Source organism: Mytilus galloprovincialis, chromosome 3 (assembly GCF_965363235.1).
Source record: "Mytilus galloprovincialis chromosome 3, xbMytGall1.hap1.1, whole genome shotgun sequence".
NCBI lineage: Eukaryota > Metazoa > Mollusca > Bivalvia > Mytilida > Mytilidae > Mytilus > Mytilus galloprovincialis.
The window spans coordinates 70,146,238-70,174,205 of record NC_134840.1 but is presented as its reverse complement, the minus strand read 5'-3'; the positions used below and the strand labels follow the sequence as shown (position 1 = coordinate 70,174,205).

The 27,968-nt window shown below is 33.1% G+C and overlaps 1 protein-coding gene across 1 annotated transcript; it reads right to left on the bottom strand.

The window, feature by feature from the left end:
- Positions 1–473: 473 nt before the first annotated feature.
- LOC143068789 (uncharacterized) lies at positions 474–26,975 on the bottom strand. Its single transcript, XM_076243088.1, has 30 exons — positions 26,891–26,975; positions 25,081–25,122; positions 24,533–24,693; positions 23,731–23,979; positions 23,410–23,562; positions 22,847–23,042; positions 22,392–22,638; positions 22,070–22,235; positions 21,594–21,767; positions 21,019–21,168; positions 20,297–20,872; positions 19,655–19,998; positions 19,168–19,350; positions 18,595–18,856; positions 17,937–18,081; positions 17,302–17,559; positions 16,678–16,935; positions 16,223–16,457; positions 15,547–15,763; positions 6,173–14,950; positions 5,473–5,805; positions 4,986–5,148; positions 4,613–4,797; positions 3,843–4,093; positions 3,550–3,643; positions 2,988–3,075; positions 2,290–2,492; positions 1,713–2,040; positions 1,168–1,367; positions 474–882 (listed from the first exon to the last, which is right to left on the bottom strand). Exons 1-30 carry the CDS (start codon positions 26,940–26,942, stop codon positions 595–597), a joined length of 14,979 nt encoding a protein of 4,992 aa, XP_076099203.1. The 5' UTR covers positions 26,943–26,975; the 3' UTR covers positions 474–594.
- Positions 26,976–27,968: the final 993 nt, after the last annotated feature.

Below are 27,968 nucleotides of genomic sequence, written 5' to 3'. Positions count from 1 at the left end.
AAGTTATAAGGTATAGCCAAACCCTTCAAACCAAATCTTTGTATCTACGAAGGAATTAAGTAAAGGTTTCTACCAATTTGTGTTACTGAAATACCTAACTTACCAAAACATTGATAATAGATTGAATCCTTTTTTTAGCCGTGTAAAAATTTTCTTAATGTTAAAACTCAATTTTACTTTTACATATCTCTTTTGTTTTTTCCACCCGACATTATTTGACGAGTTCATGTTTCTATAATTATTTAAACAATCTAAAATTAAGATTATTGGGAATTAATGTTTACATAACATTTCATTGGGACAATGGAAAAAAATGGATGTCGGGTATACGCCTAAAAGACGACAGCATAAAAGCACAATAAAAACCAACAAGACAATTAGAAATTAATATACAATCTCCATCTACAATCCATAACAATAATTTGTTTGTCATACCTAGATCCATGTTAAATTTAAAAGAGTAAACAGATACATTATCAATGCTTAAAATTGTTTTATTTCATTATAAGTTTCACAACAATATCCAAAATATAAATTAAAAGTTAGTAATCACAGTTTGCTTTTTCATGGTATTTCAGAGTTTGAAATGTTCATTCAACATCTATCTTGAACCTGCCATGCGTTTCCTAGAGCGAAAGCGTCGGATGTAATTTGTTTATTTGGCATGATCATATCATCGTAACGTTCATGGTTCAGAGTACCAAGAAGTCCTCCTGTTTTACCAAAGTACCACTTGCTCAAATCAATGTCGACCATATTTACGGTTGGGTCGGATTTGACTTGGAACCCACGTCCTTCAATGAACACCTTACCATCTTCAGAGAAAACTGCAAATTCTGATGATCTGTAAGGTAGATCCATAACTACACCGTCGACACTGACCTACAAGAGAGAATGTATGATACGGTGAATTCTTTTCTTATGTTACAAAATACAATAATGTACATGCAAATAGTAAATGTCTAATTGAGTAATACAGACATGCAAAGTTAACCTTAAAGCCATTTTATTATCTTTTCACTTTTTATACATGAATCACATGTTTAACTGTCGCAAAGGAGTCTTGCGGAGCATATCCACGATATATATTTGTAGATATACACATAATGTTTCATATTTATATACACATAGAACTATGTAAATATTCCTGTAGAGAACTATATTTACCTTTCCATTTGGTGATAATTGAACATTTTGTTGGTGAGAAGTCAAGATTAACTTCTTCTTTTGTCTGCCCAAATAATTCATGATGATACTGAAGTTGCCGTCTACATAGTCTCGTGCAAGAACGTAGCTACATCGACCACTGAAGTCAAATTCTTGACCATCGAAAGTTGTAAAGTGTCGGCCATGTACTTTTGCACTTGCTGTAGAAATGAAATCAAACATCAAATTATTCTTTATTTATATCATTAAGGAAACATACAATAAAATAAAATAAAAAAAACACACATGTAATTGTAGTTTTCTGCTATAATTTTTTGGCCATGAGTATGATGAATATATAAAATATAACATTCTAAGTAGAAAACATAACACATCATGAACAAAATACAAAAATACAAACTCTGTTCACGAAACGCTGCTCACCCAAATTTAAAGTACATCTACTTTCATGCATTATCGTTACATCCTTGTTTCCCTTCATTGTACTTGCAACAAATAAATCGTGATTCTGAGTACAAAACTTAGAAAAATTTATGTTTACAAACCTGTCCAGGACATGTGTGGTATGTAATCCTCCACAGATCCAAGGAAATTTAGTTTTGGAGTTGGAAATCTCATATCTGGAATGTATTGTCTCAAAGAAATGTCTTTTAGTGAGCTGAGAGTGTGTACGTCAACAGGCAGGTACAAATCTACTTCAATATCTCCATTTAGTATGTCGTATTTAATAACTTTGGATTTGAGTACATTTCCGAAAATCTCTTTTAAAACAGACATCTCCTTTGTAGCATCTTTTTTCAATTCATCAAATATTTTGTCAACTAAAGCATTTACATTCTCTTCAAATTCCCAGTATTTGTATGCAGATGATCCCTTGAAAAGAATATGTAAATCTTATTTCACTTTAAATATCATATACATAAATGTTGTAACTTTAACATATGTTTTTATATTACATATCTTTTTTCATTTTTTTCATTTTTGTTTTAGCAATTCATAACATTGATGCTAATACAGTTTCCGTTTGATTTCATATAGGGTCTACTCCAAACATGTATATATATTTTGAAACATATTTTAAAAATCAGCCTTACAAATCGATCAACACAAGTTTATACCTACCATGTTGTACATTGGTGTTGGTAACGAGTTGACCAGTCGTTGGTTGATCCCCTCTCTGATGTTGTATATGCTTGATGTGTACTGGTTGGCAACGTTAGACCATTGCTCATTTAATTTCATATTTTTAAGCTGATCCATATAAGAGTTATATTTTGATTTTAAATTGACAACAGTTTGGTGATTTCCAACAGAATTTTTGTAATCTGAAAATATTAGATTTAATATAAAGATAAATATGAATGTATTAGCAAAAGAGATTTTAAAGTGATGCTTATACTTTCTTTATGAAAACTAATATTTAGGTGAACTAATATCAAATACTTTTTTTTTATTGTTGATGATCTTCTACGTCTAAACAATGTGGAGAGTTAATGATCAAAGAAACAAGGCTGATAACGTAGTACGCTACTCCCAGATTTTGTCTCCCTAAATCTAAGTAGCTAATTTTTTTTTAAATATTTAAAATGAAGGAATTAATCTTCTTTATGAAAGCGATAATTCCTTGTCCGAATTAGGATTAAATTTTGGCCCTTTACGTGGGTAATAAACTTGAAATTTCCGAATATTTAATTTTTGTCATCAAGTCTCACTAAAAAGCAATACCTTAATATGTAATTTCCGTTTTTTTTTTTAATTTAGTTTGTAAGTTGTCCTGGATTTATTTGAATGAACAGAGGCATTTAAAGGATAACATTTACCAAGTAATCTCTGATAAGAATTTGTTGAAAGGCTGTTAAACCGGCCACCCATGTTGATATAAGTATCTTTTGAGTAGGCATCCAGTCTCTGAAACATAAAAATAACAGTGTAAAATAAAACTTCTGACAATTTGCAGGTAAACCAAATAATTCTCATAGATAGTCATTTGTGCGACATTTTCGAGTTAACAAAAATTTAATTCAAATCGAACACAGACACTGTGTTAAAGTAACATAAAAGTTAGTGACACATTCCAAATAATTATAATAAAGAGTGTACACGGGTTAAACTGTACCCTCGTAGCTCTCGAATGGTGCTCCGAACAATTGAGAGATCACGTAATACATATGTTGACAATTTTTCTGGTTGTTCTTAAATGCAGTAAGGAATCATCTGGAGTACGAACAGATTTTAAGGTATTTATTCTTAATTGTGATCAGTAAAGAAATTAACTAATGAAACTAGCTACCAGATTTTGGATTTTCAAATAGTATAAACATGAGCATCATTGAAGAGAAATTGTCGTGCAGTAAATTTGATACCGTTAAAAATAATAATAACCTGTTGTAGTTGTTCAAGACTAGTCATATATTCATCAATTGTGTGTTTGACTGGGCATCTCCCCCAAGCTTCATTTAAATCTTCTGCATATTCACTGAAAAAAATCAAAAAATAAATATTTTGTAACAGTTTTTTTTCTGTGGCAGTTTTTTAGCAAATTAAGTGCATACATTTTCTTCTATATTCTCACTGTTGTTGATACTTTGAAGTTTTGGCACAAAAAAAAAAATATAAAACAACTTTTTAAAGTGAGATATTAAAATTTCACCGGAAAGATTTTAAAAGAAACGTACCCGATTCTGTTCATGGTAGTATCAACTGAATTACAAATGTCTTGAAGATAAAAGGCATTTTCTGCTTTCAATGTTCTGAGTTCAGACAGTTTGTCATTGATGGCATCAGCATAGGACTTGATTTCTTCTGTATAGGCAGCTTGGAATAATCTTCTCTTATATAATATTTCTTTATTAATTTCATCAGAAGACTCTTCAACGGCCATAGCAGATCGTATTCCATATTCTTCAATTCTTTTTGTTAGTTCAGCCTGAAAGATGAATGAGCCATGTGAAGTTTGGTAATTCTTTTAATGTTTCAATCATAACTTTTAAATTGTTTTGTTATTTTTGGTCATATGATGATGGTGAAAACGGCATAGACAGAATGCAAACCAAAACAAATGTGTATGTGGATGAATCTTAGATTCCACTGAAATGGAATACTATAAAAAAAAAGTCAACTTTTTAAAAAGAATTGTTTCTATTTTCAATATGGCATAGTTTGGGTCGCTCCTTTTTTTTATTCGACATCATTAATTTTTTATCTGTCTTTGTCCTTTTTTTTTTAGGTTAGTCGTGATTCTCTTGTCGTGTTCAATGTCTTTCTTATTCTTATGTTTTATGTGTACTTTTGTCATTTTCTTCATTATATCATTGTCTAGATATAAACTAAACTATGGGAATGATTTATAAGACCTTTGCTCTTAAGGAGATTTTCCTTTTAACCCTGTTCGCTATCTGTATATAACTGATAAATCTCAAAATAGTTGAAAAAGTTACAAATATACCTTGAGATCACTGATAATTGATGGACGCCAGTGAACCCGTGTGTGAAGAATCTTAGAGGTTTTTAATCGCAGATTAAGCAAGCTGTCTACTGTTTTCTTCTGATTTACATTTCTGAACAGTTCTGCAGATATTCCTTTCTCGTCTGAGAATTTAGCCGTCACATGAAGTGTTTTATCTGGGTTTTCTGAAAATACACAGAAAAGATAGTAAAGTTAAATGAATTTTCTGTTTTAACGAATATAAGATATCACGTTTAAAAGTTCAACTTAAAACAAACTATTCTACTAGTATCTATCCATTTTGTAACGCTTGTTTTTTTTAAATTTATTTTTGCCTTAATTATGGTATTGGTATTTGATAAGGATGACTTACTGATATCGTAGTTCATGTTAAAATCCAGACTGCCATCATTAGGATCAACTGTCAGCTCTGTATTGATTGGCTTGGTATCATCATAAAGATTTTTCATTGTCAGTTTGAAAGGTGATGTCTCCACACGAGCATCTATTTTCATTGTTTTGATTGGAGAACGAACCTGCGGAATAAAAGTCAAACATAAAGAAACGTTAAAAATTCTTGTCAACTTTTTACTTTGATCATTCGTTTATAGTATATACCAATAGTTCAGTAAGGTGTTTCACTTTATATACGGAAACACAAACTCAAGTAACAACAAATGTTATTTTTATTGATAAACACTTCAACAAAGCCAAAAAATATTTATGAACAAATTTAGTTACAAAATATCCAAAAAAAAAATATTAATTTTGTGTCTTCCATTATTCAACCAGTATGGAAAAAAATGAACTGAAAAAAATTCACAGAATAACTTTATATTTATCTCTTAGTAAGTCAATACCTGTATATTGAGTTGACGTTTGAGTTTATCAATCTCGGTTATTAAGGCGATGTTCTTTGTTTGACGTCTTGCTGTTAGGTATTTGATATCAAAATCAGCTGAGAGTTTGTCGTTAGATTTTCCGATTATTGCCTTAGTTTGGATGTCCACTGTAGTATATGGGTGACTGATACCAAGTAAGAACTTGTAATTCTCCCCACGACCTGATACATCTTCTAATTTTGAACTCAAGGTAAAAGTTTTACGAGAATCTTTTGAGTATCTGAATGCAGTACGGCCATCATAAATAACGTTTCCACTTCCAATTAGCATTTTGTAATCAAGTTGAAGATCCTTTAAAATAACAAGGGCATTACTATTTTAAAAACTGTATGCATGAGAAAATAAAATGAAATTACTGTAAATGTTTTTTAAATGATTTTTCTGTGTCTTGGTTTGTACCTAGAATATATGTTCCATAAGAATGTTGTGTACATAGGAAATATTCAGATAACTTATAATACAGATGGTTTCATTACTTATGTAATTAGATTTACTGCGCTACAATAGTTACTCTGATGAAGTCTCCAGTTTAGACACACGATACTATATCCTCTATAAAGCATTTGTATTTCAAAAGCCATTTGGTACTGCCTAAATGAAAAACGTATCTTTAATCCATTTATTTCTTTTTTCTAATAATGAATATATTTGTAATTACCTTCCCGAGACTTGGCATTTCTAAACCCAATGAAAGTTCATCTCCACCAGATCTGGTCTTAATTACTACTCTTTTGTTTTGGTCTCTCTCTGCATCCCACGAGAAATCAAATACTTGGCTGCTTAGTCCATATCCTGATGATACAGTTGACAATACAACTGTCCTAGATGGTAGCTGTAGAGTGTATTTTGCTTGTCCGTTCTTTCCGAATATTGTTTCAATTCCATGTGTTCTGATATCATCTTTCTCTATAAATAGAACAATTTTGGGCGATTCATCAGGACGGTGATACGATGCTCCAATGCTGTAAGATTTAGACCCACATACACCTCGATAGCTTGCAATCTGTTTTTTGTCAGACCAATCTGAATTGAATTTAACATCCATTCTGCAACTGCTGTCTCTATGTTGCTTGTTCCAATTTACAAGCATGTATGTTTCTGAGGTAAACAGTTTATTTAATTCAAACCTCATCTGTTTTGGTTCATTGACATTAATTATTAGTGTTATTTCCTTATGTGTCTCAGCATCCATTTCAAAATCAACATCGTACAATGTTTCTTTGTTGATTTTCATATTTGTTGCTACTACCAAATGATTTGTTTGCCTACTCCAGTCGTATTTTGCATATCCATAAGCTGTTCGGAGTGATTCCCAAGAAGTAGATACTGATAGTGAACAGTCTGTCTTCGTGATAGATGCATCTATTGTTATTCCGTTGCGCTCAGTCAAAAATGCTTCAACGTGAGATTTTAATTCTCCAAAATTTTTGTCATTTTTCATGGATATCCGTATATTTCGCAAATTATATAATCCAGTTTTGAGCGTAAGGGATCCAACTAATTCATCGAATCTTTGGCCAATAAGGCGTGCATCAAATTCAATATCAAATAAGTATGATGTCTGTATATTCAGTGCAGCATGGTATGGTTTTCTTGAGGCAGATGCTTTAATTTGTGTTCTCTCATATCCTTTGATTGGTGTATCAAGATTTATGTTGATAGAGGATGGAGTTTTTTCCATGGCAAGAATTATCTTATTTTCTCCATTTGCAGCATTTCCGGATAGTGAGAAGTTGTCACCTTCCATTTTCATGTCTGCATTGACCGAATATCTGTTTTGTGGTGTATTCAATGAAATATCGATCATTTCTTGTGTTATCTTAAGGTATCCGTGAATAAGAGGATTGTTTTCACTGAGCGTTAAATATACAGATGACGTGAGACTGGCTGTTTTGAAATTATGCCGATATCTACCGTTCAAATGAGGAATTACGGTGAATGGAGTTTGAAGTTCCACATTTAAGTACATACTTTCTGGTCGATACATTGTGAATCTAGCATTTCCTTCAATCTTTTTGTCGGGTGCATATTGAAGACTTCCGATTGTTGTGAAAGACTTCACCGATCCAGTATGTTCAATCTTGATATTTACATCTCTTAGTTTCTCAAATGGTGTTTGTAAGCTTAGTGAACCCTCGATAGATGGAAGGTGTTTAAAGGATGCATCGGCTTTGATTGTCTTGTCGGCATGTGTTGCCTCAATGTTTGTTTTAAAACTAGAAATGGAACCATCATGTGAAAATTTAAGCTGAGACGATTTTACATTTCCAGATAAAGTGGTTTTAAGTGTTGTGTCGAAGACTATTGACATTTCTCCTAGTCTGACGGTGGTTATTTCTTCAATTCCATTCATGTTACCAATGGATGCCCTTACTGTTGTTCCGAAGGACTTTGGATTTCCATTTACGTCATATTCTATTTTGATGTCTTCTAGAATAGGTGTTGATAGCAGCATGTTCCCTTTGATTGCTTCTGAGGACCACTCATGGTTGACTTCTCCTCTAACTCTTTCTTGCCCGTAGCTAACAGACGATTCGTATCGGAATGCATGTAGACCTCCATTTCCGTTTATAATCACCTCAAAGTCTTTAGTAAGTGGCGTTTTTAGACACAGTTCGATTTTTAAACCAGTTGATGTATCAATTTTGCCATTTAGTTGAGTTTTATGTTTTCCAATTTTCGCAACTGCCTTTCCAGAAATGAGAGATTGCACATTTGAAAATGTAAGAAGAGCCGTATTTCTTTCATATCCAGAAAAAGGTGTCTCCAACGTAATTTCAAGTCCACTAAAAATATCAAAATTAGTTTTTGAGTTGATTTCTTTGTCGTTTAGGGTTAATTTGATATTTGAACGGAAGTTTTTCGAAGTACCTTTGAATTCGTGTGAAACTGATGCTTTCATGTTTCTGATAGGTGATTGTATGTCAATGTCTATTTCTAAACCATTTGGTAAATCTAGATCGAAATTCGATAAAAGTTCATGTTTTTCTTCACCATATTGAAGCCCAGCCTTGGTTTTCAAGTTTTCAATTTTTCCATCGAAGGAAATTTCTAGCTGAATGTTCTTAGATATTGGCGATTGAAGGGCCACATTTGCAGATAATTTTGAGGTTGTGTCCATGTCAAAAGTTAAAGCAGACCTTTTATCATTATATTGAACTTCACCAGATACTTGGAACTGTTTCAATGTGCCGCTACGTTTAAATGTCGAAATAATTTCGTGTTGTTTACTTCCACTGTAGGTTGCACTAGCATGTGATCTGAGCTCAGTTGAGACCTCAGTTGAAGTGCCTTGATTGTCAATGAAGATTTCCATATCATCAGTGAATGGTGTTGAAATACGTGCTTCTAATTTTATTCCACGGGTAAAGTCGGTTTCAGCTGAAGTGGTGACTTTCTTTCCGTTATATGTAGCATCTCCCGAAAACTGGAATTTTTGTAGTTTACCAGACCCTCCAAATGTTATGACGGCTTCATGTTGTTTGGATCCACTATATGAAATGTCAGCTTGTGATTTGAAATGACTAGGAGAACCCTTATGGTCAATTATAATTTCTATGTCGTTGGTAAATGGAGTTTTCAAACTACCCTTTGTCTTAATACCGTCTGTGGAGTCGAATTGTAATTCTGATGACACTCTTTTGGTATTATAAGATGCAGCGCCGGAAGTTCTGAAATTTGTCATATCTCCATTATGCTCAAATACAGCATAAACTTCATGTTCTTTCTTTCCGCTGATGGTTATTTCTCCCTTCGTATTAAAGTTCAACATTTCCCCTTTATGGTCTACTTCCAATTCGATATCTTTTGTGAATGGACTTTTTATTTCCATCCTGCCTTTTATTCCTGTAGATTTTTCTAATGTTGCTTCCACTGATGCTACCTTAGTATTGTATGACAATTCTACAAATACTCTCTTGTCATCATTCTGGAATACAATATTGGCTTCATGCTGTTTTCTACCCTTGTAACCGATCTCTCCATGACTGATGAAATTATGTAGAACCCCTTGGTGAGAGAAAGAAACTGTTATATCATCAGTAAAAGGTGTTCTTAAAGTTACTGTTCCCTCTGGATCGTTCAAGATATCCAAATTCACATCACTCGAAATTGTTTTTCCGTTGTAAGTAGCTGATCCCGAAGACTGGAATTTTTTTAATTCGCCTTCAAATTTGAAATCTGTAGTAACTTCATACATTTTAGATCCTCCATAAGTCACATCAAATTGATTGTTAAAATCGATCAATTTACCATTGTGTGAAAATGATACACGAAGGTCTTTGGTCAGAGGAGTGTTCAATGAAACTGTGGATTGGACTCCATTTGTACTATCAAATGATACTGATCCAGTTACTCTTTCTGTATTGTAAACAATATTGGAGCTGGTGGAAAATTTCTTAAGTAATCCATCGTGACTAAAAGTAACAGAAATGTCATGTTGTTTGCGACCACTGTATGTAAGATCAGCCTGCGTTTTAAAGTTCAAAGGTTGTCCGTTGTGGCCGATAGAAAGAATGATGTCATCTGTGAAAGGTGTCTTTACTGTTGCTCTTCCTTCAATTGTTAATTCAGATTCAAGACTGACTTGGACAGATGCTGTCTTTGTGTTGTATGTGATATCAGCAGAGGTTGTAAATGCTTTCAGAGCACCAGTATGTTTGAAGTTAACAAGAACTGCATGTTGTTTGCGACCACTATGTGTAAGCTCAGCCTGAGTTTTAAAGTTCAAAGGATGTCCAGTGTGACCGAAAGACAGAATAATGTCGTCCATGAAAGGCGTCTTTAGTGTTGCTTTTCCTTCAATGTTCAAATTTGACTCGAAACTAACTTGAACAGCTGATTTCCCTGTGTTATATGTCACATCAGTAGAGGTTGTAAATGCTTTCAGTGTGCCAGCGTGTTCAAAATTAGCAAGAAGTGCATGTTGTTTGCGACCACTGTATGTTAATTCAGCTTTTGTTTGGAAGCCATATGTGTTTCTTTGTTCTTTGTCACTGCTGAACATAAATGAAAACGATACTGGTTCACTTATTGGCGTTTCAATTTGTCCAGTTGCTTCAGTCCTTTCTTGTATTCCTTTTGGTGCGCTGAACGAGAATTTTCCAGTAATTTTTTTCTTATTGTATGCACCGTCAAAATTTGTTCTCCATGTCTTGATTGATCCTTCAACATTGAAAGAAATTTCAAGTTCGTGTTGTTTCTGCCCACTGTAAGTAAGCTGGGATACGGATGTAAAGTCCATCAGTTGTCTTGAGGTCTCAGTACTAATGACTACATCACTTGAAAATGGAGATTTCAAAAAGCCGCTTATTCTTATATCTCTTACCACATCCACTGATACCTGGGCAGACCCTGTCTTGTAACCGTAACTCAATTCACCATTAGATAAAAACCGTGTAATTTCTCCTTCATGATTTACCTTAAGAGTGATATCTTTAGAGTATGGCGTTTTCAGGAATGCCCTTGCATTTATACCTCTAGAAGTTCTCAGTGTTAGCTGTCCTTCTGATCTCTTTCCATCTTGTACATATTCACCTGAACATTCAAAATCTCTCAACTGTCCAGAATGTTTAAATGACATTTCTGCACTACGGATTATTTCATATGGAGTAGTAAGTGTGGCTCTTCCTTGAATTCCATTGTTGCTTGAAAATTTGACTATTCCATTGATCTTTTGAGAATTTATGTCTATATCTGCTGTGCTCTCGAAGTCATTTAGTTGTCCTTTATGGTTAATATTGAGTTCTCCTGACCTTAAAATATCGAATGGTGTTTTCATGTTCAGTCGAACTGAAAGGTCATCGTCAGTACTAAGATTAAGATCTGCTTGAGCTGATTTTTTTCCATATGCACCTTTGATGTTTGAAATGCATCGTCGAAGGTTCCCGCTGTGTTCAAATGATGCTGACATGTCAGGTGTAAATGAGGATATAAAGATAGCGTCTCCGTTCATTTTTGGTTCCCTTTGATATGAAATTCTGCTATTTAAAATATCTTTTCTTCCATATGTTAATGAAACTTGGTTGTTGAGGGATGACTCAAAACTATGCGATAACGACATCCTTACAGGTTCATATTTTGGAGTAAGAAGGGTAAATTTTCCTTCAATTGGACCAAGACTAGAGAATGAAACGTCCAATTGACTTCTTTTCTTCTGGAGAAGAGTTTCTAATCGTGAGGCAAAATTATTGGAAGTTCCTGAGTGTGAAAGTTTGCCTGTCATTTCTTCATATTCCTGGAATGGCGTCTTGATATCAACAGAAACAGTTAATCGGTCATTTGTGCTGACTGATGTATCTAGTGTTATAGTTTTAAAATCAGAGTAAGTTATTTCAGCTTGAGTTCGGAAGTTATTTAGTGGGCCTGCATGACTGAGTAACGCCTTTAGATTGCCATAACTTTTTACCGGTGTTTGAAGAGTTGCAGAAAGGATCAATGGTTGAGATGTAAATTGCAAATCACCAATAATGTCTTTTTTGTTCTTTGAAACTTCCAGATGACATTTAAAGTTAGAAAGTTGACCGTTGTGTGTATAGGAGGCTCTCATCTTTTCATATCCTTCATGAGGTGTGTTGACAGTAAGCTCTGTTACTAATTTTGGATCAACCGTTGATTTAACATTAGCGCCCCAAACATTTTTCCCGATATTCAATTCCGACTGACATTTGAAGTCGCGTAAATTCCCGTCGTGTGTTACAAAAGCGGACATTTTTCTGATGCTCTTGAATGGTGTGGATATTGAAACGTCTGCCTTCAGATTTTTTATAAAGTTGAATGTCAGGTCTCCTTCAATTTCCTCCTTCTTTCCCCATCCAATCTTTGCTTTTGTCTTGAAGCTTGTACTTTTGCCTTTGTGTACAAAGAGAACTGTGATATCATCCATGATGGGAGATGCAACCTTTAATGTTCCTTTCATTCTTTTGGCATTTGTCATAACTATATCTACATTGATTGGCTTATTCTTCCCGTATTTCAGTAAAATGTTAGAATTAATGCTTTTTCTATTTCCACTGTGAGAGAAGGAAGCAATGGTATCTTCAACAAGAGACGACTTCATAGTGAAGGAACCTTGGAGACTCTTTCCATTATGGAAACTGATATCAAGTTGATGTTTGCCATTTTTGTCATACTGTAAGTAAGCCCCAGATAAGAATTGATTCCATGTTCCTTTGTGGCTCAAAGTAGCGGTTATTGGATGGTAATTAGGAAGACGTATTGTGACTGAAGCTTGATAGTTTTCGTTGTATTCAACAGCAAGCTCAGCAGAGTAAGATTTTCCCTCTGGATACTCCATCACAACTTTCGTAATGCATCCTTTGACGGAAGGGTTGTGTGTAATACCGGCTGTTAAACGTTGTAATTTTTCAAAAGGAGTTGCAATACTGACATCCGCGCTTAGCCTTTGTCCATCTAAAAGAGTTCTTGATGTCAATGATACGATCTTTCCTGGTAAGTATTCAACCTTTATATCGGTTCTCGATTTTTCATTCTCAGGGCGGTTAGAGAATGTTATTTCACTGGATGGAAGTTGTTGGTATTGAGTTTCAAGTCTTACATTACCAGACACACCACCAATTCTGTTAAATGTAGACGAGAGTCGAATTTTTCTTACAATTGGTTGTAGTTCAAAGCTGACAGAGGAGGTCATTGACTTCATATTTCCTTTAAATTCCATCTCTGTTCTAAGTCTTCTGAATGATTCAAATGGTGTAGATAAAGTAACCAAAACATATTTCTGAGATCCGGTTTTCAATCGTCCTTCTATTACAACCATTTGTTCACCTTTGAGTAAGAGGTTCCCGGTAGCAATGCGTTCCCCATTTTCAGTTTTAAGATGACCTTCACTTGTAAATAGGTTTTTGCTATTGTGGCTCATCGAGAGAATGGTGTCCATGGAACTGTCTCTATGTAAATGACTAACCATAAGTTGTCCTTTTCCAAATGGAGTTGTGGAGGTCAATGTATACTGAACGGATGCTTCTTTCCATGCAATATTATGTTTGCCCTTAATGTTAAAATCATAATGCTCTCCATTAATATTGGTTGTGATCTCTGTTGTTATATCATTGAGTGTATTACTGTGTTGCCATGTAGAATCGTATCGGCTTGTTGGTGAAGAAAGAGCTATTTTACCGCTCTGCTGGATCATAAGACCTGCTCTATCATGTGTGAGTTTACCTTTGTATCTGTATTCATTTCCATTGATATTTAGAACGAGACTGTTTTCGTTAGTTGTATCCTTACTCTGATGACTAAGATCTAAAGATACGGTTTGGATGGATCGAATGTTAGATTTGACACCAGCATGTCCCAAGTATATGTTGTTTTCTTTCTTTGCAGATGCATCAACCCGTATAGAATTCTTGTTTACCTGAACAGTTACAAGGGACTTCAGGGAGTCTTTAGCATCATGGGAAATTTCTAGGGACGAGGTTTTAAATCCACTAAATGGTGTCTTGATGTTTAGAGATCCTTGGAATTGACGAAGGCTCAATGGTTTTTTCAGGGCAAAGGCAGCTGATATTTGGTTATCTGGTTTCCAGTTGACATCAAAGTTAGTTTTATATTCGCTTCTGTCTGACAAATGGTTCATGCCAAGTTTAACATATCTTAATCCTTTCGCTGCAGTATGTACTGTTAAGCTGCCCTCGATTTTGACTTGTTCGTTACCATTTTTCTGTTTCAAAGTTGCGTCAACAGATAGTTGTTCTTTTCCGTCAGATTTTATGTCAAAATGTGCATTTTCGTTTTTGCGATTTATGTTGATTTTGTTATTTTGCAGTGGACTTTTGAATACAAGGATTGCATCAATATCTTTAATGGTGTTGTATGTGAGTTGAGTGTCAACAAATATGTGTTTGTCCTTGTCTGCATTAGCATCCCATTGAATGTCCAAATGTCCAACATATATCGGTCCCTTCTTCTTTGCTTCAAATTCACCTTTGACTCTTCTTGAAGGCACAGACACATCACCAGAAAGTCGTAGAAGTGCTGCTTTTTTGTATTGAGAACCAAATTCTACCGAATAGTCATTATTAAGTCGAGATTTGACACGAAAGTTTCTAGGATCTAGGTTGAGCAGTGCTTCAAGATGGACTGGCTTCTGTCCGGACATACTTATATCAGTGCTGACGTCATACTCTTCATTAGAAAGTTTAAGATCACTTACAACTTTTGTTTTGTGTCCAGCAATGTTTGAGATCAACTCATTTGTGTATCTTCTTTTGTTCTTCTGTTCAAAATTGTTCGCAATAGAAAAGTCTTTTTCATTCCATTTCAGACTTACATCCCCAGTTAAGGATGTAAATTTTTTGGACTTGTTCTTCATTACCAATGCAGCGGATACTGATTGCTTCTTGCCGTATGATAACCCAAAATTAGAATTAATACTCTTTGGATTGTGAGAATGCTTTCCTTTCAGTTTAAGATCTAATCCCTGAAAGTAGCAATATGATTATGTAATTATTTCTAAACTTTCACAGACTGTTTAAATGTTGAAAGCACGTGGCTTTCTACAATTCCACCCTTATCAGAGTTTTAAAATGTTATGTAACATATCGATTATCAAATAATTTCAATCGAGTAAACTCACATATAATAAGTAACTCGCATTTAGAAGTATGGTCCTTTTGGTCTTGGGGGTCCTGCGCTTTATCAATACAGAACTATTTACATAACCGCTATCAGGGAGGCATGACTCTGATTTGTTTACCGGTAACTCAAAATTTAAAGTGTACTTTAAAAGTGTCAGAAGCCTGTAATTCAGTGGTTGTCATTTGTAACTGTCTGTGATCACAGGTTTTTTTTGGTAGTTTTTATTTTTCTTTCTTAAATCAGACAGTTTTCTTTTTTTTCACATTTTGTCATGTCAGTTGCTTAAATTCACTTGATATAGACTCTGATGTATAGTTGTCTCATTTGTAATCATACCGCATCTCCTAATTTTACATTGATATAATATTTTTCATATGGCATTGCCTTCTTTATTTTTAGACCAGCATGTAATGGTATTCTATGTTACGATTTTCTTACCAGAGCCAGATGTCGAATATCACCAGTTATATCTAATTCAGATTTCTTCCATCCCAGTTCGTGACGTACTAATGATGTAACAAAGATACGCTTGTTTTCATCCTTTGGTTTTGCACCATATCTAAGGTCAAAGTTCACTTTTGTCAATCTCGCTTTGTTGTTCATGTCTGTGTTGATAACAACATTGTAGTCACCATTCTTCTTGAAAGTTAAAGATCTGTAAGTATAGAGAACAATTTAATTTAATTTGTTTCTTTCAATTCAAAAATTGCATTCCTAGAATTGGGTTAAGAGTACCACTGACTAGACATCATATTGCAGTTTTGATGTAAAACATAAAATTGCGTATCTCCAAACTTAAATTATAGTCGAAGGGGGCTTTAGGTTTGTACTCAGTCTGTCAGTCTGTTCATTTATTGCTGGAATTTACAAGACATATATAGTTTGTTGAATAATTTGTGTTTTAATTACACATTTTGATATTACGGTGAAGCATATTTAATTGATAATTATCAAAAATTTAACAAACATTTCGGACAGACTATACACACTACATTATCTGAATATTCAGCAATATTAGAGAATTCTAATTCGGATAGAATCTGTTACATGGAGGCTAAATAAAATGTATCACTAAAAATGTAAAATTTAATAACATTCATATATGTATACATACCCTTTGCCAGCCAATGACCAGACACTCTTGGTGAAACCATAATTGATTTTACTGTTTACTGTTATTTTGTCCCTGCTGATTCTTGGAATAACGTAATCTAGATTAACTCTGGTGATTACAGCAGTTTTCTGAAGTACAATGTTTGAAGTTCCTTTTGCTCTTAGAAGTGGAGTTCTGATGTCAACTTTTGACTGATACCGGGCATTTGATTTCCTTAAGGTTCTCGTTAGTTTTGCTAAAACAGACATGAAGAAAATTCTATTTTAACTTCTTCTCTATGGGACAGCTACACTATTTTCAATAGTTATTTGTACGATATCTGGGATTCTCATATTGCACTAAACATACTATTTTAAAAGATTGACTAAAAATTAAAGAAGATATATGCTTGATGTAATTGAGACTTAATTTATATTCATTTAAATTTTGACTGATATAAATTGTATAAAACTTACTAAACACTTTAACGGTTTTGTCCAATAACCTGTCAAGTGTAATGTCCACTAGAATAAGAGAACCACTTTTATATTCCATGGATCCTCCCAGGGCTGTGACTTCCTCCTTTGGTGTACGGATGGACAAATAAGGCATTAACTTTGTTGCTTTCTTTGTTTGTGTATTCTGCAATCTGCTTTCAAAACTGTAATCCTTCCCAGGTTCAAAGGAGATGGATGTTTTCATAGAAGACATTGCTTTCTTGGAAATCAGGTTTACTGAAAATCACATGACAATTTATTCTAATATAACGTTGAAAAATAATATTGAAAATATTAGTACTTTTCTATGTTATAATGATCCATTTTTATTTTCAGTAAGTGATAATGGGCTACCTTCTTTAAACCGAGCTCGGTACAATTTTTGTTGAACAATTATAGACAATAAACTGACTAAATCGTTATGTTTACTTTGAGAAATATCCCATCATACTTTTAACTAATATCAGGATCATTTTTGAATGGTTTACGTGAAGATTTTGAATATTGCATTAAATAATAAGATATAAGATTACAACAGTTGAACTATAACTGCACACAAATTTTTGGGCAAAATAAATATTTACGATAAACGGTATAACCTACCTTTTGACTGAATGGGTTGCTTAGATAGCCCCTTTACGGTCAATTCACCGTTGAAACTTTTGCCGACAACATACTCAACAGAACTGCTGAGTCTGATATTTTCCATATTTGGTATGATGATTTCAATGTATGGATTGTAAGTATAAAGCTGTCCTTTCCTTGTTCTGATCCATTCTCCAGTCACAGAGTATTCATCTCTGTCGTCGATAACAATTCTTCCAGCCACTTGTTTCTGTTGATTGTCACCAACCAATGCTCCTAAACATTTCAATCTTATTAACTATTTGGTTAGATTTCGTAAATATTTTGTGTAAAAAATAATTACATTTAAGAATATTTCGTCGATATTTATATTACTGAAAATACACAGAAAAGCAGACACATATTTTTTTTTATTCTTATCACAATGGTCCACAATTATACGTACATTATAATAGTATGAAACGTCTAGTATAATTTATAAAATTGTGAGCTGTCTTTTCACGTTATACGAATGAAAGCGAGTTATGACTACATAGTGCAAATCATTTCATATATATCTTTAACAAAAAAATACAATAATCAGTTCTTACATTAACAAAATTTCAGCATAAATTCAAACGGTTTATGTCTTTCCTATAATGACATTTATTTACCTCTAACTGAAACTCTCTTCCATGGTGAGATCATGCTTATTTCCAACAGAGGGTCAGATCGAACAAGACAATCAAAACTCAATTCACGGTCTACATTAGAGCCTGGGGTGCTGAAGGCTACTCTAGCTCTGGCCTCTTGTTTATCCTGTAATCAAACAAAGAAGTTATATATTGTATTTATTCAGTACATCCGTTCCATTTCTGCACTTGACACAACTAAAAGCTAAATATTTGGGTTTTGATTCCTGTATTGTTCATTTAAAAGTTTGAGTCAGACATGCAGTATTAAAATGCTAACACTTTAAGTAAATGTCTGAGACAGACCATCGCCATGGAAGAAATTCTTTGCTCAATGTCGTTCATGCTTTGTCGAAGAATGTTTGCGAACATAAATGTGAGGTAATATAAAAAAAACATTAATAAAGGAAAAGTATTTTAACATATTGGAAAAATTGAATCGATTAAGGATAGTTTGCAAACTTATTTTGAGAGCTTTTCGATTGTTTCTTTATTCGCCGAAATTCTTTAATTTGTTTTTTTTTTTCCTCTTTTGATACTGTTTTATCAGGTAAAATTTCCTAATTTTTATTAATTAAATTAAAGAGAGAGCTCAGTTTTCAAAAACTCGGGTCTTTTTTAAGTATTGATATGGCATTACCTTTACGAATTTGTATTCCATGTTGTAACTTGCATGTGTGTCACGTTTCAGAAGAGTGAGTCCAGCACTAACTGGTCCTGTCATTGGAAAGTATGGAGCATCTGCTATCAATGATGCATTTGGATACTGAAGTTCAGCACAGAGTTCGAGTCCGGTAATCTTGGCAAGTTTGTCTCCAGAACATACTTTTTTAGTGTGTCTGTTAGCAGTAATCATTTTCTGTTCTCGCTCGGATTCACGATGGACAGTGAAGAAAGCAGTCCTGTTGATAATAGTCAATTATTATTATATAAAATTATTATATTATGAGTTGCATTCCCGACTTATACCTACGACATGCTGACAAAACGTGCACCGGAAACCAAATTATACGTCAGGTATCTTTGATGACTTTTGAAATAAATTTATTACGATCACTGTATTACTTATTTAGAATTTTATAATGAATAACCTTACAATTATTTGTTTTGATAAGGAGTTAAATTTCCATTGTTCTATAAAGAAATAAGAAAAGTAATAATAAAAAGTTTTTAAAATCGTAAGTTATTGTAAAATATTAAAAATACTGCATACTTGATATTGAAAACCTCCATTTTGTCAAATGGTGTTTTGATCTGTGCACTTAGTACTTTGCCGTTTTTCAGTTCTACATGTCCTTCTAGAGAGGAGGAGGAATGCATAGTGGAAACCATCTTCATTCCACTTTTTGTTACAAATGCATCTACGCTCATCATACTGTTGATTTGGACAGCGCCGCTGTAGAAACATTGAAAATATTAAAATTTAGAAAAACACGTATACATTATCACAACAAACACTATATTGGAGGTAAACTTTAGTAGATTTTATTTTTTAATTGCTTTTAAATATTTGGTGGCTAAAAAATGTTTACATTGATATTAACTGTCCCCGCAAGTAACACGCTCAAACATCAACTTGTGTTCGTTACGGTACGAAATTTTTCCAATTTAACTCACTTTTCCTTTAACCTAGATATTTGAGTTGATTTCGTCTACAGACAGTTTCCATTCTTTTATTATGCTAGTCATACATTACTTACCTTGGTTTCATATATCCATCCAAAGACAGACTTGGCGATCTGTCTGTTATTTTTGTTAAATCCATTTTACCAGATGCACGTAAATCAACGGTAGCTGATCCATCAATGGTCAAATTTAATGGGAAGCCAGCCATTGTTGGAATGATGACGCTGCTATCCAAGAAGACGTAGCTCTGTGTGAAAGAGTATTCTTGTTTCTTGGCAAGAGCCGTAAGAATGTCCAAAATATTGATTGATTTACCATCAGTGATATCACTTAGTCCTGTGAATCTTGTAAACAGTAGCTCATTTCCAAAAACTCTCATGTATAGATCTCCTTTCAATGAGTCAGATTCTGTGTCAAACTACAATAGCAAATTGATCTTGTTAAGAAGGATAATATTTTGGTTCAGCAATTAGGTAAACAAAACTTATTTGGTCTCTAATGGAAAGTTATCTCATACCACATCTTCTTTTTTTATATTAAATCGATACAAGTCATATCATACAAACCAAGCTTTAAAAGATTATAAACTTTGCACTATTTATCTACAAAAGAGTTTTTAAATTTGTATGCCAAAACGATATTTGAAATAAGTTACATTAAACCTGTGGCACATTTTCAGACTAAATATCTAACATATTATAAATGATAAAATTTACCTGTCTGTCAATGTCTTCCGTTTTTGTATTACTGATTCCTTTTATGTTCTGTTTTGTGACTTCTTTTACATCATTTTCCTGGAAGTATCCATTAGGTCCAAAGTAAGATTCAAGAAAATATTCAAGGCCCTCCATTCGTCCACCGATTTCTAACAGGTTGACGGAATGTCCAAAAAGGTCGAATGTTATGTTAGTCATGGCAGATCTTGGTAAGAACGATTTTGAAGACCACACAACATTGCTGTCAATGGAAGCTCCAGTATTTAGTTTTTCAAGGAAGAAGGAGCCTTCGTAGTTTCTGGAATATTTCAGTTTTTCAAGATCGAATTCTTTCTTCAGCGCCTGGTCGTTGATGATATTCTTTATTTCTTGTTTCAGTGGGCTTGAAGTCTCCATCAAATTTGTTAAATGAGACCATACATAAGAACCAACTTGGTTGATCTCTTCTGATTCAAGTACAGTTCTAACACGAGACAGGACATTATCTGAAGGGCATGTCATAAGAGCCTGGTAAGAAGCAATTCTCAATTCGGAATCCTCGTCTTTGTTCCTGAAGATTGCCATGACGTCGTCTCGCTACAATGGAGAACACACTTTATATATTCATTATTATAGGCATTGTAGTACACAATGTATGATGCTATACACAAGAATAAAAACTGTATAACTATTAGTATTGACTCAATATGGACATTTTACAAAATTACAAATTGAAAACTTACGCTTATTGCGCATGGCATACGACGGAAGGCTTGTATAGCAGAAAGGCGGACTTCAGTGGGATTCTCTCTCTTGGTCATACAGTTAGAGATGGTTCTAATGGCATTACTAACGAATCCAGCATTTCCAAGTGATCTAAGACTACGGATCACCTAAAACAAAGTTCATAAGGGAATATTCAATGACACTTTAACTTTCTTGAACCAAAAAAAAAAAAAAAAAAAAAAAGAAGAATTTGTTTTTTTACACCTCTGTTTCAATCAACTACATCAAGTGATCTAAAACTCCTGATCACCTAAAAAAAAGTTTTAAAATTAATGATAATCGTAAATAATGATACATGAACTTTCTTTAACCAAAAAAAAACATAAAAACTTTACACTTCTGATTTAATCAACTATAGCATCTTTTCTATTATAAAGTGATATAAAACTTAAATATTTAACAAACTTGTAATTCCTCGGGAATACTATATTGTGTTTTAGTCAGTAATTGAAATATTAACTTTAAATTCACAGCAAAAAAAAAATCCATAGGGTAAATTATATGTCAGATGTCACCATTATATTTCACATACCTTGCCAAGATTGTTTTTGTCTACGTAACATCCAACACCAATCTTGTCTTCTATAGAAGCAACAATACTTGCAATGTCCACATCATTTTCACATTCTTTTGTCTTGCAGTAGGCATATACGAGTGAAGACACACCCAGCATAGCCTCTTCATTGTCCTCGGATGATATGAGTGGCTGTCAATAAAGGAAAATGAGAACACAGTAAAAACCTGTTGTAACTAAAACCATTATGAGCATGGCGACAGGCTAGTATGTTCTTGAGACAAAGTTTCTGATTTTAAAGTGATGATTTTATTAATGTTGACCTTCAATGATAGACGTATCGTTTACAAGATTACAATACGGTGCTCAATTTTGACAAATTATTTTGTTTATGAAATTCTACTTCATTCAAAGTTTGATTAAACGTAGGAAAATTGAATACGTTAAGTCACATCTGAAGTAACAGATATTTTTCAAACAAACATAGGACCTACTTTGACTTCATTTAGCATTTCTTTTGTCGGGTCTTTGATGAACGATAAAGTTGTTAGCCACATATTAGCTTCGATTCCACGAACTTCTTTCTTGTTAATCAAGTTTGTAATCAGTCTCAGTGAAGCTTTTGTTCCAAGCATTGGAACGGCATCAAGGAAGAATTTTCTATAAAAGAAAATATTTAGTTTTTCATCAATACCAATAAAAAAATTCATCATTTCAAATTGTATTTAGATTCATAATGCTTCAGATACAAACTTAGTAGCAAGTGTTTCAATTGTATTTAATACTTGACAAGAATAACTGATAAATGCCACTTACTCAACTCTCTTTTGATTCGATGCACAGAACCTGGTTCCTTTCACCTTTCTGTAAATCTGTTCCAGATCATCACTTTCTAAAGCCTTCATTAATCTAACCAGTCCAGAAAACAAAAGTGGAGTTTCCGGTTTCACACTGTCAGATGTGGATGCACAAATTTCATTCAGTTTACTCATGACATCCCTGATTGTACCTCTACCATCGTTAGAATGCACAAACGTCAATGGAACGCGGTGTCCAATGGAAACTGTAATACAAGTACACTGGTTCTTATATAAAACTTGGAAATATTTCTGTTGAAATGCATTGTAAAGATTCTGTTTACATTTATTTTATTAAAGAAAGTTTAATTTTAATAGTTTGATGAGAGAAATATTTTTCAAAATTTCCTATTCTCAATTAGAGTTAATTATCATTAAAATGATTCAGTGATATATCTTTCAATGTTTTCTTACTTGAGCTAGAAGATGATACTCTTTCTGTTACATATTTCAATGTCTGTTTGGTCTTTGTTATAGCACCACTAGATTCCCTTGAGAATGGTCGGAGAACATGATCCTCTTCACATACACTGCTCTGTAGTATACCAGCCTTACTGATGTCTTGTGAACACTCATGGGTACCTTTTATCAGCGGCAGAGACTGAATTTCCTAGAAACGTATATCAAAGCCCATTGTGGTATACATAAATTTAATAGAGTTGTCTAGGCATCCGTTATAAAAAGTTGAGTATTATTAATTCCTTGTATCTTTTGTTAGTTATACAATATAAACTCATTTAAAGTTATATCTATTTAAATACTTGTTAAAGAAAACGTGTAAAAAAAACTTTTAAGGGTGAATAGAAGTCCTATTCAAAGTCAATTTGTATTCCAGGTTAAACGAAACTCGTTTTCAGTGTTATTAGAAATTGTACCCAAATCGACCCTCCATGCAGAAACAGATGGACACATGTTATTAACATAGACTATAGTATAAGACGTATTGGGAGAAAGATAAAATAAAAATTATAACTTACAGATTGAATTTTGTATGGTGTTCCCTGCATCATTGTATTGTACCCATGTCTGTCTGTACATCCAAGCAAGTCTTTGCTCTTTTTGATTGTTCTGGAGTACCATCCGTTGCTAGATACAGTATAGGCTGCTTTGCATTCCCCGGTGATGTCGGTCTGTTAAACAAAGCAAAACAATATGATTATAGTTAAAGTGGTGGGTATATACTATTTTTCTCTGTATCTATAAAGATCAATAAAAATGCTTTAATTACCCTTTAGCTCAAAACATAAATTTGTCTTTGTTAAGTTTTTATAGTAAAACTATGATATAATTCTGTTTACCTCTTGAACTGTTTGATCCTGTGTCAGGTCATCCATTGAGTTTTGAACTGCTGAGAGGATACCACGTTTAATGTTTAGTACCCATGTTTTCTCAGGTATAGATGTACAAAGTTCTTCAATTCGGCCATCTTGGAAGGAGAATGCCAAAGGAGATTTCTCAAGGTTAGTTCTAAACTCTCCGCTTTTGTCAGCATCTATCTTTGTTTCAGGCGCATTTGGGTCTGATTCCAATAGTCTAACGTTGCCAAGCTATAAATTTAAGAAAATAAATTTTCCTGTTTCATCCAATACCAGAAATTTACTGCAGATCAGTGGCTAAGTTAGTAGGGACCGACATTATTTATGGCAATACTTTTTTTTTTTAATTTCCGTAGATCAATTCAGAAATTTAGAAACTAAGGTGCACAACTCACTTAAACTAAACTCACTCAACTAAAGTTAGTCTGAACCTGTTTAATTGCTCAAAACAGAAGTCAGATAAATAAACAATAGAAAAATAGGGTCAAGTAACCGAGAGAAAAACTTATAAATGCGTCACGTTCACTCAGGCAAAATCGAAAATAAATGACTTTGGTTTCTCGTTTTAAGTCATTATTGTATGTTTACGTATTTACATAGTTATCCTCGGCTTATAGATCGTTCCTGATAAAGATAAACTTATAATGTGTTATTTTCGTGAATTTCCTAAACTTTAAAGTTAATAAATACATGAATATCTTTTAATGTTGGTAATATAACATTGTAATTTTTGGAGCGTAAAATAAATCAATTCTCATTAGAAAAATAATGTAAAATATTTTACCCGAAGATTCATTTCACATTTTGAGACGACATCGATGTAAACTTTGGCAGTCAACTGAACTCCGGCTTTTTCCTCGGATGCCCCTTGAACTGTTGTGTCGACGTCGGTTGTGTAGTCATATTCGTAGGTTTTTCCGGTTTCGTATCCAAATTTCTTTGTTTCTGCAATAAATGCATGTAGGATATGCTTAAAATATCTTTGCTATATTTGCATGCTTCTTAAAGTCTGAATGATATATAATAAGCAAACCTAATAATGGAAACATTATTTTTATTTCTACGAGCTTTAAAAATTTTACTGTTTTTGCAGTTTTCCTTTTCTTGATTTGAATCTTATAACAAATACCAAACTCAAAGATAAATTCAAAAGGGGATGTCCATAAAAAAATGAAATAACAAAATTGAATGGTATTAACCAAATGGAACGATTGAAAAACAACTGTCTTATTTCTGACTTTGAACAGGAATTTCCCGTAGGAAAAAAAAGGATTTAAACCTGGGGAAACTGTTTTTTTCTCTAATTTTATTCTAAATTTAAAAAAAAAATACCTGTACAACGTGTTGAACATGGTCCTGTGTTAATAATTGGTCCTGAAAATAGAAAAATTTAAAATATCTACTTTAAAAAATTATAATAAAAACATCAACCAGACACTACCTGAAATGTTAACAATTGATGAGCATGCTAATAATGTAAAAAGAGCATACATTAAAACTTAAAGTTTAGCTGATTTAACGACAAAATTCATCGAAATACTACAAAACATTATGTGTTTTTTATGAGCTTGCATTGTAAGGCTGCTGTTTCTGCCTAGTTATTATTCAAAGTCTCCATTTCTTCTCATTTAAAAAAAAAATAATGTATTTCACGTATTTCACGTAAAAATTTTCAAGATATAATCAACAAAAAAGCCCAAAACGTCCGTATAATAAGTAATAAAAATATTCATGAAATAGTATAACAAAAATATCGAACGCCGATGTTAATTCAAAAAGAGGAATAATTAGTCCGTAAACCGGACAAAATAAAAATTTATTCAACAATTAAACGAGTGGGACATAACTATTATACTCATCAGTTGGTACATGCATTATCTGAAGAAAATTGTTGATAAAAGCTGGTTTTATAGATATCTAAGCCTCCAACTTTTATGGCAATTGCTTATAATGACAAAATTGGGTGCTCATCCCAAACAGACATATTAGAATAATAAAGGCAACAATAGCATAACGTTGTTCAGTGTTCATAGTTCGATTCAGCAAAAACAAATCAGGGTGACAAACTAAAACTAAGGGAAACACATCAATCGTTCTTTTAGGAGGAAAACAACGGAACAGCAGAAACACGAAATTGCCACAAAAACGAACGACAATATACATAGAAACGGACTGTAAGTAACAACTGTCATATTCCTGACTTGGTCCAGGACATTTTAAGAGAAAACGGAGGGTTGGACCTTGTTTACATGGCTAGCTAAACTCCCGCTCATATGACAATGTTAAAATACCGCTTAAAATACAACACTACATGACAAAAATACTGTATTAACTAACGTAATTAAGAACACTCAGTACGGAGAAATACACAAATTAATAATATAATAGTACAATACAACATATAACCGCAGAATAACAACGGACACCTCCATCGAATTTACGACAGCACACAAGGACACCACAAACGAAATATAAACTGCGCGTCAAATGCATAGATCAGCATAAAAAAAAGTTACGTATATTTTGTGACGTTTATATTTTTGCGGGAAAATTTATACAAATAAAATAGATCACAATTTTGGGATCAAGCAGCCAAAACTTGGTAATTATAGATGACCGACATACACACACAACTGACTAAAAATTTCAAACAAACAAACTGTTAAATCTTCTTGCGTCCGAATCGTACATTAATGGCATTACATGAATACAGTATTTTAAATAACCTAGCAAATATATTAAGTAAAATACTGCTTGGAATCCTTCATTCAAGAAACTTCGCGCCTTCGAAAATTTAATTTAAATTCACAATTCAATAAACTTAATACTTTAATTATTATTAAAAAAAAAAGCCTAGTCGATCAAAACTAAACGCATCTGTGCACAAGATTGATGGAGAAGAACACCGACGTGACACTAAAGAAAATGCAAGAAATAAATCTTATTACAAGGTTTTTTTTTTGTAAATTCAATACAAATAAAAATGAAAAATATACTATTTGAAATGTACCACTGTTTAAAAACACAATAATATTAAGTCATTCATATATAAAAAATGTTATCAAATAAAAAAAAAGTAAAATCGTCTGCGTAATTAAATAAAAAAAAAGGAAACTGTAAAATGAATATCACAAACACTTACCCGCCAATGTCGATGCCACTAAGGCAAGCAGTAGGATAAACGTATGCCCCATTATGGAGCTGGCGGATTGTACTCGGTCGCAGTTTTCTAAAGCAATGTGACGTTTAGTCACTTATATACTACTCCAGAGTACAAAGTGACATTTAACTAATGCATTTTGATAAATAAATAATGCTGACATGTTTGGGACTTTGTAACCGTGTCAATCATATTTTATCGAGATATATTTACGCATGTGAATTTTTGTGTGTGTTTTTTTTTTTTATTTGTAAAAGTGTAGGTCGATGTACTATTGGATTTTGATATGTACACAGTTGATATAGATATGATGAAATATTTTACAATGGATCATCATAGGAAATATATATATTTAACTTTCATATATATGAGCTTTATTTGACAAACCTATCCGAATTTTGGATCCTAAATGTTCCTCAACTTCGAACTTGATTTAGCCTTTCTATTTTTATTTTTATACGAGTGTCACTGGTCAGTCTTTTGAAGACGAAACGAGCTTCTTGCGTAGAAATTGAATATATATAAAGGAGAAAAACAGTTTTTCAAACTTGGAATTTAGGAACATATGAGTATTAAAGCGAAAAAATTTAAATAAAGCAGTTGTTTTATGGTATAATCATTCAGAACTCTCCCCCGGACCCTTTCTGAATATACAGTTTATTTCAACAGGAAAATTTAAAATCAAAAGATTGGCATTAAAAAAAAAACTGAGAGAGAAAAAAAAAACTGGATTGATAGGAAACATAACATGTCTATATTTCTGTTTGCTGTCTCATTGGTGCATGCCCTTTATCTCATTTTATTCATGATTTATGACAATCAAAGCTTCAAAAAATGATATCATGAGATGTCCCTTAATGTCGATGGCGGTGCCTGAAGTTCTTAAATGATGACTTTTTCAAAGAATTAGTTCATTGTCGTTCATACGAAAATTTTCATTTAATTCACTCTCCCCATTGCAGTACAGTTAATCAGAATCAGATTTGCCAGAAGTCAACATTCGAAAGTACATTTTGATAACTTTATATCAGTATGATATTGTACCGAGTATAATATGTTA

Bases quoted from the DNA above. Each gene is read 5' to 3' on its own strand.
- LOC143068789 (XM_076243088.1), bottom strand. From the start codon at position 26,942: ATGGGGCATACGTTTATCCTACTGCTTGCCTTAGTGGCATCGACATTG. The intron at 4,094-4,612 runs GTATATTTGTAA...TTCATCTTTCAG, and splicing joins CAATTATCAGTGATCTCAAG to GCTGAACTAACAAAAAGAAT. The intron at 3,644-3,842 runs GTACGTTTCTTT...GATTTTTTTCAG, and splicing joins ACTACCATGAACAGAATCGG to TGAATATGCAGAAGATTTAA.